Here is a 17955-nt window from a genome sequence, read left to right as displayed (position 1 = left end):
TTACTGATAAAATTGGATTTGTCAGTAGTTATTTTCTCTCTGAACGCTCAAATTCAGTTCTTTAAAGAGAAATTTGTGTGTGTGTGTGTATAAAGTTTATTATATTATTGTAAAAATAATATATATCAAAGAAAACTAGAAAGAAACTGCAAAAACACAACCACCGTTAGGATTTTGATATATTGTGGTCTCATAAACAGATGCATTACAAAAATTGTTCTGCCTCTCCTGCTTTTAGGACTGCCTTAAGGAAGTACTGGAGATTGTGGAACTGGGTATCTCAGGAAGTAAGTCCAAGAATAGTGAGCAAGAGGTCAAGTACAAAGGAGATAAGGAGCCAAACCCTGCATCTATGAGGGTAAAGGATGCTGCTGAAGCCACCCTAACATGGTATGACAGTGTCCACACAGGGACTGTGCCCAGGAATTAGATGGGGTTAACTGTGATCCATATCGTTTCATCTCCTTTCTGATTGTTTGGTATTAAGTGGCTCAACCCCTTTAGGATACTTTTTTCCCAGATATAAAATGCAAAGGAAATACTCCTACCTGTTTTTTCTTTTTTCTTGGGAGTGGTGGTGGAGAGGGGAGGAAGAGGGATATAGTGGTGGACCAATAAGAAACCAGAAACTTGGGTCTGAGAGTTTGACTCCTTTTTCTCTATGCTAGATGACATTGAATCAAGTCATAGTAGATCTGGAAAGAATCTTGGAGAGCCTCACTCCATCCCATCATTTCGATGGCTGAGTCCAGAGAGGGGATATGTCTGTCATCACACTGTACTAGGTCTCCTGCTTCCCAGTTCAGTGGTCTACGTTCTATGCTACACCAGTTACATTATACATCATACATTTATTCAGTCACCCACTTGGGGCATTTCTGTTACAGCAGCACTTGGTAGCTAAGACATACACAAAGTTATTTAGTGTCCAATTTGGGGACACTTTAACCTGCAAGGTAGCTCATTTCATTTTAATTGTTAGAAACCTGATGTTTACGTTAAGGTGAAACCTCTCCCACTTTTACTTCTACCCATTGGTTCTAATTCAGACTTTTGGTAATGAAATCCTTTTTCCCAGATGGTAGAGGTGTCAGAAGACAGTGCTCATGTCCTCTCTGATTCATTTCTGCCAGTTCCTTCAGCTGATTTTCATATGACATGGATTCACGTACTGTTTATCATCCTGGTCATTTTCCTCTTGATTATGGTAGACTTTACTGTGTACCTCTTAAAGGTGTTTTACTCAGTACAGTATTCTAGATGTTGTCTGATGACCTTTAAACTCTGTAGAATATTATACTTTGATTAAAATGTTCTCGGAGACTGCATTGGGTTTTTGAGAACGTGGTGATTTGGCCTAAGTCAGCTAAAATTCTGGAGTCTTTTTCATATGTTTACCTTTCATGTCTTTCTCATCTTGTACTTGTTTTGGAGATCTTAGTTTATGCACAGAACTTTACATTTAAACCTTAAATTTCATCATATAAGACTTAAGCTTCATTATTTTTAGCTAATATTGTTTTGGATCCCAACTCTGACATATTATCTATGCAGCTAAAGTTTTGGTCAGTTGCAGATTTAATGTGCCTACCTTCTGAGTTCTAATCAAAGACACTGATAAAAATACTGAACAGGAGATCCCAAGGGTAGATTCACAGAGCACGTCACCAGAGATTTCCCTTCACATTCACAGGGATTTTTAAATGTTGTCCACAAGTTTATCATGAGACACTGGGAAATGCTTATATATCTTGATTTGAGACATTTTTCTGCCTTTCCAGACTAGCTACTGTCAAGAAAAAGAAAATGTGGGTAGGTTGGTGTGAATTGATCTTTGTGACATATTCCCTTGCCAGTGACCCATCTGGCAATGTTGTAGAGTCTTACATGGAACGTGGACAAGATCACTTGGTCCTTATGCTTTATTACATCCACCTCTGTCCAATTTTAGAAACCAGAGCCACGTTTTCTTGTTATTAGTCTGCTTGCATTTCTCCTTTTTTCCACAGATGCTTAGTTTTCCTGGTCCTTGAAATTCTTACACAGCCCTCCTTCTAGAAACAGAGAAAATGGAAGTAAAATATTTGTTGAGCAATGCTGTCCTCCATAATCAGAGATGTTTGGGTTTAAGCATTAAAATGAAAGGGGAAGGGGAGAGGCCACTAGATTTTTGAGCTGAGGATTGAGATGATAAAAGTGGTGTTTGGGGAATATTTGTTTTCCAAATGAGATGTATATATAGGATCACAAGATAATAAAATCTTTGTTTTAACTCTAGCATACTCTCTGTGCCTCAGTTTCCTCAGTATAAAATGAGAATAAAAATAGTACCTATCTTATAGGGTTGTTATGATAACTAAACAAAATAATGTGTGTAAAGTGCTTAGAACAGTGCCTGGCATAGCAAGTGCTATGTTAGTTACTGTTATTATCCACTGAAGGTATACAAAAATCTGTGTGGATATAAACATTTCTGAATGTTAAGGCTTGATCAGTTGAATTCCATTTCACAAGGCATTTTTTTTTTTCATATTTATCTTCATTATAATTACAGTAGTTCTGTGAGATGTAAATATTAGTGCCTCAAGTTCCTGATCTATAAAACAAAAATAATTACCCACAGCCACGGGTGAGAAGGTAGCAGTCCTGGTTTCTGGTTTCTTAACGATTACTTACGTCTTCTGAGCCTAAGTTTCTTCACCTGAAAAATGAGGGGTTCGGCTGATCTCTGGGTCCTTTTGTATGTCTAGAATGCTCTGATATTTTTTGACTTGCATAATCCTGAATCCTGGAGCATACAAGGAGATTTTTGGGTATATCTCTAGCTTTATAATTTGGAAGTGTGATTAGTCAGGGTCTCTGGGAACCAGACTAAGAAAGAAAATCTGCTTGCAAGTTTTCTGAAAAGTGCTCTCAGGAACAACTCCCATGGGGAAATGAAGGAAACGGAATTGGGTAGGGGGAGGAATTGAACTGTGATGCAGTTGCACCAAAGGCCTCAGCCATTCCTACAGGGAGCTCTGGAGCTGGCATGGTTCTTCAGAATTCTCTTGAGTTGGCTGAGGGAACTGGGACTTTATACTCAGGCATCAACCAGTCATTGGATATGGGCCGTTTCCAGGAAGGGTTGTGGCATTGGGTGAAGTTATTCTCACTGAGGACAAGTCCAGGAGAGGGACTCAACTGAGAGCTGTGGTCACCATTTTCCTGCATTTGAGGGAATGAGTCTTTCAGTCTTGGAGGGGGACTCTAGAAAGCACACCCTGGCATCTACTACAGGAGTAAATCTGACCTGTAAAGAAGAAGCATGGCTGTGCTCAATTAAAATTCAGAAGAGCAGAAGGACACATTCATGCATGAGGTAAACTTGGAAGATTTTGCTTTAGGAATTAACTGTTATCTTTTCCATTCTCCATAGTATCATGCAGTTGCTTGGCGCATTTCCTTCACCCAGTGGTCCTGCCTCTCCTTGTAGTCTGGTGAATGAGACCACGTTGATTAAATACTCCAGATTGCCAACCATAAACAAGCATAGTTTCCGATACTTTGTCTTGGATAACAGTGTCATCCTGGCAATGCTGGAGCAACCTCTTGGGAATGAACAGAGTAAGTTTTAGCACTTTGAGCCTTCTCTACTGCTAAATCAGCATGTTCACCTGTACTATCAAGCTGTTCCCAGAAGCAGGAAAAAGACGCAAGTTCTAAGTAATTTTGCATTTGATTTCTGTGGTACGATAGCAAGTGAAAAATAGAGGATCAGAAAATAGAATATGCGTATTAGATAGAACCTTTTAAAGGCCCTTTATGTGTATCTGAAATATCAGAAAAGGTCTCCGTAGTTTTATAAAAAGTCTTATTTTAATGGGATACTTTCTGTGTAAAAAAAAATCATTGTCACTCTTCCTTCCCTCTTGAACTTTGGATCCTGCCTTTGCCCTGCTCTGTCCCTTACCCCTCATTGTTCTGTTTCAGTTATTGGTACCACCCAGACAGACTGGAAATCTGAGGAATCCTTTTTGCCAGCTCCTTCCTGTTACTTCCCTGTGTAATTGGTTTCCCAGTTTTCTGCCTCTCCAGTGACTTTTGAATCTTTTCTTTTCCTCTGCGTTCCTGCCAGTACACCCAAATGTAGGGCCTTATTATTTCTTACTTAGATTGTTGTAGTTACTTCCTGCCTGGTCTGATTCCCCCCAACTTTGCCAGTTCCAAAATTCCATTCTACTTGTTGCTGCTGCTGCTGCTGCTGCCGCCGCCATGGTATTTATCTTCAAATACAGATCTGACCGTGTCCGTGCCCTGCTGAAACCCTTCAGGGATTCTCCACTGAGAGAACATGCACTGTTCTCCTTTCTCCTCCCTCGCACTCTCATTATAAACTGTCCCAAGGTGTATGATTACCAGTGTGATCCAACTACTCTTAGTATGTTTTTTCCCAATGGTAATTGACATCAGCCAGTATGGAAAGGATGCATGTCCTGAGAAACCAAAAAATAAACCAAACCCACTGCCGTTGAGTCAATTCCGACTCATAGCGACCCTACAGGACAGAGTAGAACACCCTCCTAGGGTTTTCAGGGAGCAGCTGGTGGATTCAAACTGCCGACCTTTTGGTTAGCAGCCAAGCTCTTAACCACTGACCCACCAGGGCCCCCATGTCCTCAGCAAGACTTTTTTTTTTTAATTGTGCTTTAAGTGAAAGTTTACTGATCAAGTCAGTCTCTCATACAAAAAATTATACGCACCTTGCCATATACTCCTAGCTGTTCGTCCCCTAAGGAGACAGCACCTTCCTCCTGTCTTCCCTGTATTCCCCGTGTCCATTCGACCAGCTCCTGTCCCCCTCTTCCTTCTCATCTCACCTCCAGACAGGAGCTGCCCCCATAGTCTCATGTGTCTACTTGAGCCAGGAAGCTCACTCCTCACCAGTATCATTATCTGTCTTACAGTCCAGTCCAATCCCTGTCTGAAGAGCTGGCTTTGGGAATGGTTCCAGTCTTGGGCTAAAAAAGGGTCCAGGGACCATGACCTCCAGGGTCCCTCTAGTCTCAGTCAGACCATTAAGCCTGGTCTTTTTATAAGAATTTGAGATCTGCATCCCACGGTTCTTCTGCTCTATCGGAGATTCTCAGAGAGATTCTTATTACTAGGGGGATAAGGAGAGTGGAGATTACCAAACCTGTAGGCTTAAAAAGACCCAGGGATAGCCTGTTGTAGGATACCCTCATTTACAGGTGAAGAAACTGTAAGTGTGCTCAGGGTATGTGACTCGTCTAGGGTTACTTGAAAAGCATATGGTATGGTTGGTACTAGAAGCCAGATATGCTGAACTCCATACTGTGCCTTTCTGTTATGACTGCCACGCAGTGACAGGATTTGCTTAGTGATTAAAGACTTCCGTTTTTACTTTTGCAAGGTTAACAGGGTCTTAGAATCCCATGCAAATTCTTTTGAGTAGGATCGCATAAACCATAAAATGAAAGTGAGACATTTCCCTGTAGTTTGGAGGTATATGAGTGCAATCGCAGGTTTCCATCAAGCTTTGGTAAGATACAGCAACTTTAGTATGAACCAGATAACCACTACCCACCTCCAGAAGTATTGGCCCCAAATCTTTTCTGCAGGTACCTTTTATTTTTCTATCCCAGGCCTAGGTCTTCTTTCCTGGTGTTTGCCTCTCATTCATGATTCCTGTAGCCTCCTACTCCAAGCCACCTGCTACATAGGCTGTAAAACCTCTCCTGGCTTCCTAGCCTGAGGAGTAAGTGTGTAACTCTATTTGAGGTTTTTAGGACTCCCTATCCTCACCTCAAGTGATTTTATTATATACAAAGGTTACCAAAAATATAAACAATTAGAATTTTATATTATTACAAGGGTATTATAATAGTTATAACAGAAAAAATGAGAGAGAAGTTTGAACAAGTTTGACTCCCACACTAGAGACCAAAGAAGGAAATGAGAAGAAGGGTCAGAGTCACTCAGGAAGTCCATCCTGAGTTCTCTGCTCCCACTCGCACTCCCACCACCACCCTCTACTTCTGCTGGGAATGAACAGTACCTCCTGTGATAGGCATTGGCACACCGGGGTGAAAGTAACATAGCACTGCAGACACTACCATGTCTTCCTGCACTTTGGCTGTTCCTAGCATTGGAAAGTTAAGAGTATTTGCTAAAATGGTGTTTCCCAACAACGTATTAAGTGTACTGCTAGAGGTATATGTGAGATGATATTTGTTGATAACAACAGTAAACATTGTTTTATGTATTTTTAGTACGTATTTTTAAAATATTAACTAGCATACCAACCTCATGATTTTCCTTTTCAAGTGATGATATACAATTTCCTTTTAAAATAAATTTAAGTAAAAAAAAAAGGAAAAGAAAAAAAGGACTAATTGATTTACAATAAAATAATGGTTCTTAAGGCATATAAGTATGGCAGAAATCACAAAGATGGTACACAAAGGACTGGAATTTGGGAAACACTATGCTAGGGTTTTGATTATTGGAAGCTCTGCAGTTGATAGCAGATTTATTTTAAATGGTCATTGTCTGAAATAAAAACTTTTATACAAACATTTTATTCTAGATGATTTTTTTCCTTCTGTCACTGTACTGGTCCGGGGAATGTCTGGAAGACTTGCTTGGGCACAACAGCTCTGCCTTTTACCCAGAGGAGCAAAAGCCAATCAGAAGGTATCCATCAGAAGTTACAGGGAAGTAACTAGGAGTGTGTGTGTGTGTGTGCGCATGTGTGCGTGCATGCGTGTGTGTGTGCTGTTGCTTAAAGGTTAAATAACATTCCAACAAAAGTCACACAGATAAACTAAATATTTTTGATACCTAGCTAGGTTCTTAGGCAGTGGGTTCACGTCAGAATTAGGAGCCTAGAATTCCAGACTTTCTGAATTACTCTTGAAAGACATCTTCCAGGCAGGTACATGTTCACAGTTTTCTAGTTGACTCTTATGTGCACTTATGATTAAGAACTACTACCCTAAACAGTGGCCCCAATTTTTTTCCTGCAGTGTTAACTATAATAAAAGTCAAGTACACACCATATATGGAAAAATTTAGGCAGACCTTGATGCCTCTGGCAACAGATTTAGTTTCAGATTGTTTCATATGATTTATCCCTGTATAACTTGGTAAAATACAATGAAATCTTCTTTTTAGGTACAACAGTTTGTTTATTTTTATAACTTTTATGTTGTAATTATATGAATAATACTTGCTTGTAGAAGAAAAGTTGGAAAATGTGGATAATAAAAAAGTTTTTAAGTCACCTGTACTCTCACTCTTCTAGGTAGATAACCTGTTAATACTTTGGGGCATTTCTTTGCGTCTCTGTACAGTAACACTTGAATAGAACTGGAGTCATTTTTGTATACTGCTCTTTTTACTTCCATGCAGAGAACTCTGAATGTACATCATCCCCACTTAGTGACAGAGGGAAGAGAGAAAAAATTGGGGCCACTGTTCAGGGCCCCAGTTGTAAGCTTTTACTTACGTTACTAAAAATATTTTTAAAAGGTGACTTAATAAAATTTTAACAGCACTTAAGAAGGTAAAACTCACAAAATTGGAGCATGGGTCTAAAATCATACAGCATCCTAGACATCTGTTAGAGCTGATGTGTTTTTAACCCTGTGAGAAGTGTGCCCCCTTTTCCGTCATAGCATGTGCAGATGACACTCTGTCAGCACCTCTGTAAGCTGCTAAGTTAACATTACAGACTAGAAGGAACGGGGTCTGGAAAGGAACTGAAATTTGTTGATAGTTTAATATGTGCTGTGTACATTTTTATTTAATCCTCACAACCCTGTGGTAGGTTATTTCTACTTTTTCAGATGTGAAACTGAGATCATACAGCTAATTTAAAGCAGGAATTTGAAGCCCTGAAGGCCTAGATCCAGTGCCTGTGTTCTTTCAGTTATGCCATGCTAAAGTTCTATTTGAACTCACTTTCTGGAGATCCCCAAGGGACCTAAACTTGTACTATATTATATGGACTGACTTGAGAGCCCTAAGGAAGAGGGAAGTCTGAGCCCTAAGGTCCAAAATACCTTCTCCATTGACTTACTGCCAAGTACGGGAGATTAAGGCCTGGGTCCACAGCCCAGTTATCAGTCATGAAATCCAAAATAAGTTGGTGAACATTTTTGTAAAAATAAAATACAATAGAGTAGACAAAAAAAACAATCAAAGTATAGCACTTCTAGTAAGGGTAAGTTTGAAAGCCACTTTTTTTTTTTTAGCGTGTTTGATATTCTATATACCTTGGTTTAATGTATCAGCATATCCAATGAAAGATCTTTGACTGAAAAGTTTTAAAACAATGTCACACAAGTATCACAGACTTTGGACCCCTGGGAAGTTGGAGAAAGCTGAGTGTGGAGAAGGCTGCTAAGAAATACTGGAGACAAGAACTAGAGACAAACTTGGTCCACTTTAGAGTGTGATTCCAGCCCAGCCTGGCTTCCAGGTTCACAGGCTACTTACCGTCATTGTAGAAGAGAGATGTGCAGATTCTTACTGAGTTCCTATCACATAGAACATCCTAGGGAAATAGACATCCAAGAGAGCAGGGAATACATACTATTACAGGTGGGTATCGGACCATATATAATAAATGTCACGTTATTTGTTTTTTTTAATAGCTTTTTGTGCCTGAACCTCGTCCAGTTCCTAAAAATGATGTTGGATTTAAATATACTGTGAAACATCGACCATTTCCTGAAGAGGTAGACAAGATTCCTTTTGTGAAAGCAGATCTGAGCATCCCAGATTTGCATGAAATCGTCACTGACGAAGTAAGATAAATTATTTTTTAGACATTGTTAAGGGAATGAATATAAACTTTCTTAAACGACTTCCATAAGGAGCCCTGGTGGTACAGTGTACAGTGGCTAAGTGCTTGGCTGCTAACTGAAAGGTTGATGGTTCGAACTTACCAGCAGTTCCATGGGAAAAAGATGTGTCAGTCTGCTCCCATAAAGATTCCCCAAAAAAAGATTACAGTCTAGGAAATCCTTTGGGACATTTCTGCTCTGTCCTGCAGGGCCGCTATGAGTTGGAATTGACTTGACTGCAAAAAGTGTTAAACGACTTCCGTGGTCAAAACAGTGTCTTCAGTGTTACTGAAGGTGATTCATAAGATGACCTGGGTCTCTCATTCAGAAGGTTACCATGTTATAAAACATGTAGAGATTGAAAGTAACTGGATAAGCATGTCACTTAGAGGTGTCACTGTGCTGCCTGGTCTGGTCCATGGTGGGTTTCAGTAGTAGGGTGGCACAATCAGACTCCCTTGTGAAGGAGATTTGGAGAAGAGAGACCAGTTCAGGGACTTGTATGACAATCCATGCAGGAGAAAGGAAGGATTGCTTTACCAACAGTGGGGGCTTAAATATGTGAGATATATGAAGCAGGTAAGTCCAATCAACCTTGGGTTGATGAAGGAAGGAAAAGACCTGAAGAACTTTAGATTTTGAGCTTGAGTACAAAGAATATATTGGTGCCATTCACAGAAATATGGATGTTAAGAAGAGAACAGGGCTTTAGATTAACTTTCCCTGAAAGGCTATGTTTTATTGTATTTGGTCTCTTAAGGCAAGGGAGAATTTTAAGAAGTGGGGACAAGCATGTAAGGGCAAGACAGAGGTGGCTTATACTGTCAAATGCTGAAGAGATTGGGAAGGATGAAGATGAAGAAAAGCCCCTGGATTTTAGTATGAGGTTATAAGTAACCTTTGAGAGAAGGTTCAAAGGAATGTTAAAGCAGAAGGAAGGCATAATATAAAGGGCTGGGGACTGACTGGTAGGAAGGGAGGCAGTGGGTATAAGCAACTGTGAGCAGTAAAGGGAAGGGTGCGAGTGGATGGGGAGTGAATGGTAGGAGGGAGGCAGTATACCCACAGAGCAGTGAAGGGAAGGGTGCAGAGTGGATGGTAGCATAAGGGAAATAGCCTAGCTAAGGAAAGACAAGGCTATCTTGTTTTTCTTAAATTCAGTGATGGGAAGAGTATGAACATGCTTATAGTTGAAAGGAAGGAACCAGTGGAGAGGGGTCTCTTAACACTCTAAGATGAGCTAGGGAAATTATAACTGATAGAGTAAGGCCCTGGAGGCAGTAGAATCAAGAGTTCAGGTGTTTGTGAAACCCTATATTTGTGGCGAGACTGGAGGGAAGGAGGGAGTAGGTGAAGGTTCAGAGACATTTAGAGTTGGAAAGGAGAGAAATTACCGGAGTTTATGCAAATAATCTTGCCAGTGTAATAGGCAGTTGGTTAAAGGTAGTTCTTAAAATTGCCAGGCAGCACGGAGGGCCAGCTGAGGGTCCAATAGCATAATCTGTGGTGAAGCTCCTAAACTTTGCTGACTTTATTCAGAGTCATGTTCTTGAGATCTGGAAGCATAAGTAAAGAATTTGAATGGTGTGGAGATTGACAGGGGTGAAATTATGGAAGGATAAAGGATAGCACAGCCATTTTATGTGCTAAGAAGAAGATACTAAGGTGTTAGATTTGGGGGGTTAGGCTTGGTTGGGATGGAGACAAGCCAGGAAGATGGTAATGGACTGGGAAAATCAGGGGAGAGACCTGGAGTGCCTCAAGGTGTCAGTGATGGATGGTAAAGCAATGGGCTCAGGGGTAGTGAAGGTGGGGGAGAGCTCTAGGAACGGACTTCAGAATTGTAGCTTTTAAAAGTAGAGCAGATATGTGGGACAAAATATATTCGTGATGGCCAAAGTTGTGAAGGTTGAGGAAGCTGTAGAAATATAAGCCAGGTTTTAGGAAGAATCATTGTTCAACAAAGAAGATAGGATTTTAAATTAGAATTGATTGGAGGAAAAGGGAGGGAGCAGGGAGAAGTACCCAAGAGCGTAGTCTAGTAATCACATGGGTGGGGAATTCAAAACTGTGAGAAGGATGAAGACAGTGATCTGGAAATTGGGGAGTGGCGACAGCAACAACTCTGCCATCTTTCTTGCCCGTTTGAAGGGGGAAGCATTGAAAGTTTCATCTTTAGTGAGGAGGTGGAGTGATTTGGTTTTGGTTTTAACCTTGAAACATGTTTACTTAATTGTATACTCTATCATGAGCTAAAACTTAGTATTGGTCACTGAGAATTATCTTAATTTATTTTGTTGTGTGTAGCAGTACTTTCATTTTAAAATTAATATTGACCCTATTTTATAATCACTTCAGAAATTGAAGTATTTGGTTTATTTCAGCTAGAAGAGAGACATGAAAAATTAAGGAATGGCATGGCTCAGCAGATTGCTTATGAAATGCGCCTTGAACAACAGAGTGAGGAGGAATTTCGCAAGAAAAGCTTTCCTGATCCAATTACAGATTGTAAGCCCCCACCTCCTGCCCAGGAATTCCAGACAGCACGCCTCTTCCTTTCACACTTTGGATTTTTGTCATTAGAAGCATTGAAGGTAATTTTCGTAAACTTTTATGAATACGTATATTCATAAATTAACATTCAGCCGATGATAACTAAAGCATTTTTATGAGAATAGAAGGAATTAAAAAAAAAAAAACTTGTTAAAATCTTATGCTGCATGCAAGTGAGTAAGATTCTGTGCTGCTCTAGGTGGCAACTGTAGCTTTAAGACGCTTTCATCCCATTAGAGCATTCAGAGTTCTCTCTGAGGGGGATTTAGTAATACACCCAGCTCTGAGTTTTCCTTGGTAATAGAGGACCCATATCACACATATAAATGAAACCTACACATATTAAGAAAAAAGACATTAAAAATCTTCCCCTAGTAGATTTTATTACTGAAAGTGTGGGTTACAATTGACTCCGCCTTTCCATACCACTTTTAAAAAGGGGTGAAGTTAATACGGTAATATTTGTGAGCCAGGCACTTCTTTAATGTTGTACAGTGTCTAAAGTCAAGATGGTCTATATCCTAGTGTCACTACTTGACATCTCTGTGGTCTTGGGCAAGTTACTTGACTTTTCTGAGTTGTAGTTCCTCATCTATAAAATGGGGATGATAAAAGTATCCATCTCATTAGTCATGTGAGGATTAAATGAGTTAATACATCTAAGATGCTTTTTTAACACAAAGTCAACTAGCCTTTAAAATAAATATTACAATTATTCTTAATTCCATTATCCTTAAAACAATTTGCAAGGAAAGTGATACTATCCTTGTTTTACAGATACGGAAACAGAGGCTCAAAAATGTGAAATAACTTGCCTGAAGGTCAATTTTGGGTTTGTACTGAGGCCTGTTTGTTTTGAAAAGCGCACTGGAGATTGCCAGGTGCAGGTTACTTATTGTGTGAGTTGTTACCTGCCCTAACTCCCTAGCAGCTACCTGATCGTAGGCCATTTGAGGGTGAGGAGAGCATTGCTGTCTGATTTTAGATTTTTGCATGTAGCAGGAAAACAGAGTATGGGTTGTGAAACATATTTTACATCGTAGAAAATTGAGTTAGTGATGGAGAGTATGAATATAAGAACTCTCTTAAAATACAGAAGAAAAGAGCAAAGAGTAAAATAAGGAGAAATATAATGTAAATATGGAAGGCAAGGAACAAAGATCCAACCTACAAACGATTAATGATATTCCTAGTGAAGAAACTGGAGCAGAGTAGAAGCAGTAAATGAAAATATGCTAGAAGTATTACATCCTGTGGACTGTAAGGAGACAAGGAGAGCCCTAGTAGCCCTGTCTCTGAGATTGTAATTTTCCATTCATGTTTTCTATTTTAGTTGAATTTTTTAAGCTTTCATGAAAATAAGAGCTTTCTCATCTGCTTCAGAACATAGGAAAAAGTCAGAAAGTTACCTGGTGGTTTCCTTTATGAATCTTAGCCTATCTATAATAAACTTAAACCTGACAACTGCATACATAAAAAACTATATATTAATCTTATGAATATATCTATAAAAGTATTAAAGAGAAAGCTGGTAAAACTGAATTCATTAGCATGTTAAATTATCTTCCATAGCCAAGTAAAGTTTATCCCAGGAATTCACGAACAGTTCATTATTAGGGAAGTGTTAGTAAAGCTATTAAGAAAATAATTTGATCTTTTTAGTAGATGGTTAAGTCATTAAACAATAAATCAGTATTCAATAAAACAATACTAGTCTGATTTTAAAATTAAAACGAACACTTAGCCAGGACCAGATGTGTATGTCCTGTATGGCCTTTACATTAAAGACTACTGCTCTAAATGATGGAAACCCTGGTGGCATAGTGGTTAAGTGCTACGGTTGCCAACCAAAGGGCCTCAGTTCGAATCTGCTAGGCGCTCCTTGAAAACTCTATGGGGCAGTTCTACTCTGTCCTATAGGGTCGCTATGAGTCGGAATCGACTCAGTGGCACTAGGTTTGGTTTGGTTTGGCTCTAAATGAGAGCTTGTAGGGAAACGAGGCATTCCTTGTTAAAATCAGAATCACAGGATATCTACACTGACCACTATTTAACACAGAAATTTTTAGTCAATGAAATTTGACTTTTTGTTTTGAAATAATTATAGATTAATAGGAAGTTGCCCAAAGTATATGCAGGGAGGTTTTATGCACATTTCACCCACCTTCCTCCAGTGGTAACACCTTAACTGTAGTACAGTATCAAAAACAGAAAAATCAATGAAATATTAAAATTAAGAGGTAAGAACTATTGGAAAGGAGACAGTTTGCAAGTAATATGACTTCTTGTTAAAAAACCATGAGAGTCGATAAAATATTTAAAATAAATGAGAGAATTAAGATCTTTACACAAAAACATTAATAGACTATACTTGGCAATATCCAGTTAAATAGCATGCCAAAAAAAAAAATTTTACAGCTGTGATATTGACAAAAGTTATGTTAAACTCTGTGAAAGACCTAGAAGAAGAAACTTTAAAAACAAAACGGAGAATGAGGAAGCTTGGCCCCTATAAGGTATATCCCAGCATGCTGCAGTCCCATAATTTCTCATGCATGATTTCAAAGTAAAAACACTGTAAACTAGTTCTTTTTTTTTTTTTTTTGGTAACTTTGTGGCAAATTCATTTAGTGCTAAAATCTGACCCGCATTGACAAGAGGCTGTTCGTAGTCTTTACTTATTTCACTTAGTGTGAATTCTCTTCTGGTGAACTGCAGAAATATTAATATCTGATTATAGGGTGTTGCCCCAGCTCCAGCTACAAATGTTATGTAATAGATTAGAAAACCAGGCCCATAATCCTTGCCAGTGTAAAAAAAAAAGAGTAATCCTTGCCATCTCTGGGGGATGCTTCCCTGAAAAAATACCATGGATAGCAGAACCTTGTTTGGCAAGATCAAGATCTCAAAGAAGATGAGGGATTGGGGGAAAGCAAAACAAAAAATACGTTTTTTGGTAAGCCACAACACAAAGCAAAACAAACCCCACACAGCGCGGAAAAGTTCAAGAAAGAATAATATAATAGAGAAAACAGGATCCAAAATGTACACACGATATGTCTCACTGTTTTTAACAACAACAACAAAAAAAGGCAAATAAGAGAACTGGAAGGAAATGTACAAAAATGTTAAATGGTTTCTTTAGGATGTGTTTATGCTTATCCCTACAATTTTTTTTTTTTTTTGCTTAATTCTTATTAAACTGTAAGCAATATTGCTTTTATAATTAGAGTGATGAAAAGAGATAATTACTCCTTTCCTCTTTGATGGTAGGAACCTGCAAATAGTCGTCTACCTCCTCACCTTATTGCACTTGATTCCACGATACCTGGATTTTTTGATGACATCGGGTATCTGGATCTCTTGCCATGTCGTCCCTTTGACACAGTGTTCATTTTCTATATGAAGCCAGGCCAGAAGACAAACCAAGAGGTAAGCATTCTGAAAAATTTTTTGGTGATTTTTTTTTTTTTATGCTATATAAAATTTTTTACGCAGCCTGTGCTTGGCCACTGTTGTTGTTAGATGCCATCAAGTCGGTTCTGATTCATAGTGATCCTGTGAACAACAGAATAAAACACTGCCTGGTCCTGCGCCATCCTCACAATCAGTGTTACGCTTGAGCCCATTGTTGCAGCCACTGTGTCACTGCATCTCGTTGAGGGTCTTCCTCTCTTTTCTGATCGTCTACTTTATCAAGCATGATGTCCTTCTCCAGGGACTGCTCCCTCCTGATAACATGTCCGAAGTACGTGAGACGTAATCTCGCCATCCTTGCTTCTAAGAAGCATTCTGGTTGTCCTTCTTCCAAGGCAGATGTGGCCACTGTAGGAGGTGCATATTTTATTTTTAAAGCATAGCGACTTGTTTTGAATCAGGCCAGAAACGGAATTAATAAACTGATACTTAGAGTAGTGATTCTTTTGACCTTTAAGGAACATGTTTTAGGGAGGAGTTGTAGCATGTCTTTCCTCCCCTTAAGGAATTCAGGTTCATAAAACAAAACAAACTCAAATATAGGTTAGCCATAAAAAGCTAAAGCTAGGCACGATTGCCCAGGAAGAGTCTAACAACAGCATCAAATATTTACTGAACAGCTTCCCTGTGCCTCAGTGTGTGCCAGAGTACAAAAGTGAATAACAAGCCTTTACTCTTGAGGCGCTCACCCTCCAGGTAATCTCACAAGCAAATAGTTTCAACTGAGGCACGCACAGCGTATAATGGAGAAAATAACAGTTGAGATAAAGAGTAAAAACAGAAGACCAAGTAAAGCACAATTGGACATGTGTAACAGACCAGGAGGAGGATGAAGAAAAATATGAGATAGACGAAAGTAGAAAACAGAGCAAATAGCAGGAAAATTGAAGTTTCTATTGAAATGTGGACTAGTGAGGCAGTTACCAAGTATGACTATGAAAGAGCCAAAGGAAGATTTGTAAAATGTAGTATTCAGATATGTAGGGCACCAGACCTGGCATCCCGTATGATCTTGAAATTTTACTATAATTGTTGTAAGACCATTAGCTAATCAAGCTGAGTACTCCTTAAGTTTACCAAAATCAAAATATTTATACCAAATGTACTATTTGTAAATTATTGATGAGGTACTGGAAAAAGAGATTGATTTATGAGGAAGTTCATCTCATTTCGTATTCCTAATTCCATAAATATTGTCTACTTTCTGTTAGGTGCCAGGGTTACACTGGTAAACAAGATCTAAAAGGTTTCTGGCTCCCAGAACTACTGTCTAGAGGGGAAGACAGGTGTTGAAATAAGCAACCGTAGTATATTATGATAAAAGGGGCTTAAAGCACGTTATAAGAGCCATAACAGGAAAACTTAAACCTGGTTTTAGCAAGGTGTCCTGGAGGAAAAGATACTTAAGTTGGTATTTGAAGCATGCATTGAAGACAGGTTAAAAGGCAGAAGCAAATTGTTACTAACAAAATAATAACATGTGCAAAGGCCTCAGGGGTAAGAGAAAATTGCAACTTCGTGAAGTTGAGAGACAGTCATTGTGGAGTCCACTGTGCTTGGAGCTTGAGGGAATGTGGGCTCTTGGTAGCCAAGGATGAGACTAGTGGACTCCTAAGTTTTTTGGAAGAACTTCAGTAAAATTGGGTTAATTGAAGGGGTTGAGATCTGTTTTGAGGCAAGTCTAGTGCCTGGTTAAATGAGAAGAATGGAGCCATTTTTCTCCCACCTGTAAAAACAGAGGACACAAACCTTTGAGGCAACTCCTAAAAAGAAAACTCAGTTTCTTTAGGACTCTAAGGGCTGAGAGTGATTGGTGCTGTTGAGTTGGTTCCAAATCATAGCAACTATATGAACAAAAGAATGAAACACTGCCCGGTCCTATGCCATCCTCACAGTCATTATTTTTGAGCCTGTCGTTGCAGCCACAGTGTCAATCCACCTTGTTGAAGGTCTTCCTCTTTTTCGTTTACCTTCTGCCTTACTAAGCGTGATGTCCTTCTTTAGGGACTAGACCTTCTTGATAAGATGTCCAGAGTACGTGAGATGAAGTTTTGCCATCCTTGCTTCTGAGGAGCATTCTAGCTGTACTTCTTCCAAGACAGATGTGTTTGTTCTTTTGGCAGCCTATGGCATATTCGATATTCTTCACTAACACCACAACTTAAAGGCATCAGTTCTTCTTCTGTCTTCCTTATTCATTGTCCAGCTTTTACATGTATATGAGGCAATTGAAAATACCATGGCTTGGGTCAGGTGTACCTTAGTCCTCAAGTGATGTCTTTGCTTTTTAACTCTTTAAAGAGGTTCTTTGCAGCAAAATCCGTCATTTTTATTTCTTGACTGCTGCTTCCATGGGCATTGATTGTGGATCCAAATAAAATGAATTCCTTGACAACTTCAGTATTTTCTCCATTTATTTATTATAATGTTGCTTATTGGTCCAGTTGTGAGGATTTTTGTTTTCTTTATGCTGAGGTGTAATGCATACTGAAGGCTGTAGCCTTTGATCTTCATCAGTAAGTGCTTCAAGTCCTCCTCACTTTTCATCAAGCAAGGTTGTGTCATCTGCATAGCTTAGGTTGTTACTGAATCTTCCTCCAGTCTGGATGCCATGTTCTTCTTTATATAGTCCAGCTTCTTGGATTATTTGCTCAGCAGACAGATTAAATAAGTATGGTGAAAGGCTGCAACCCTGATGCACACCTTTTCTGATTTTAAACTATGTCGTATCCCTTTGTTCTGTCAGCTGAGCACAATTAAGTGTTCTGGAATTTCCATTCTTTGCCACAGCGTAGATTTAGATTAATTTCTTGCTGCTAGAAAGTGGCATGTGAGTTGAATTTTGACCTATTTATTACTCCTTGATTAAAATTTCAAATTAAAGTTTAACTTCTAACTAAAAGTTATAATTGGAAAAACTAGAACTGGCTGTCAAATCAGTTTGCTGGCACTTATAAGAATATGAAGGGACACAGATGAACTAGAGAGGCATACGTCTAAAGAGACTCCTTCTGTATGTAAGAGAACAACATGGCAGTGACGCCCAGTGGATGGAGGATTGATGGGTATAACC

At 39.1% G+C, this 17955-nt stretch overlaps 1 protein-coding gene across 3 annotated transcripts in view; it reads left to right on the top strand.

Annotated features, from left to right (window-relative positions):
• RALGAPB (Ral GTPase activating protein non-catalytic subunit beta) overlaps window positions 1–17955 on the top strand; it is a 97706-nt gene that overhangs the window by 59105 nt on the left and 20646 nt on the right. For all 3 annotated transcript variants that reach the window (XM_049868834.1, XM_049868832.1, XM_049868833.1), the window contains 6 exons: window positions 239–390; window positions 3419–3606; window positions 6590–6696; window positions 8661–8813; window positions 11237–11446; window positions 14679–14837. In XM_049868834.1, coding sequence (XP_049724791.1) covers window positions 239–390; window positions 3419–3606; window positions 6590–6696; window positions 8661–8813; window positions 11237–11446; window positions 14679–14837 — 969 coding nt within the window. The remainder of the gene's footprint in view (window positions 1–238; window positions 391–3418; window positions 3607–6589; window positions 6697–8660; window positions 8814–11236; window positions 11447–14678; window positions 14838–17955) is intronic.

The sequence above is a fragment of the Elephas maximus genome, chromosome 25 (genome assembly GCF_024166365.1).
Source record: "Elephas maximus indicus isolate mEleMax1 chromosome 25, mEleMax1 primary haplotype, whole genome shotgun sequence".
Taxonomy (NCBI): Eukaryota; Metazoa; Chordata; class Mammalia; order Proboscidea; family Elephantidae; genus Elephas; species Elephas maximus.
Note: the sequence above shows the minus strand (reverse complement) of the source record. Positions and strands in the feature narration are given on the sequence as shown.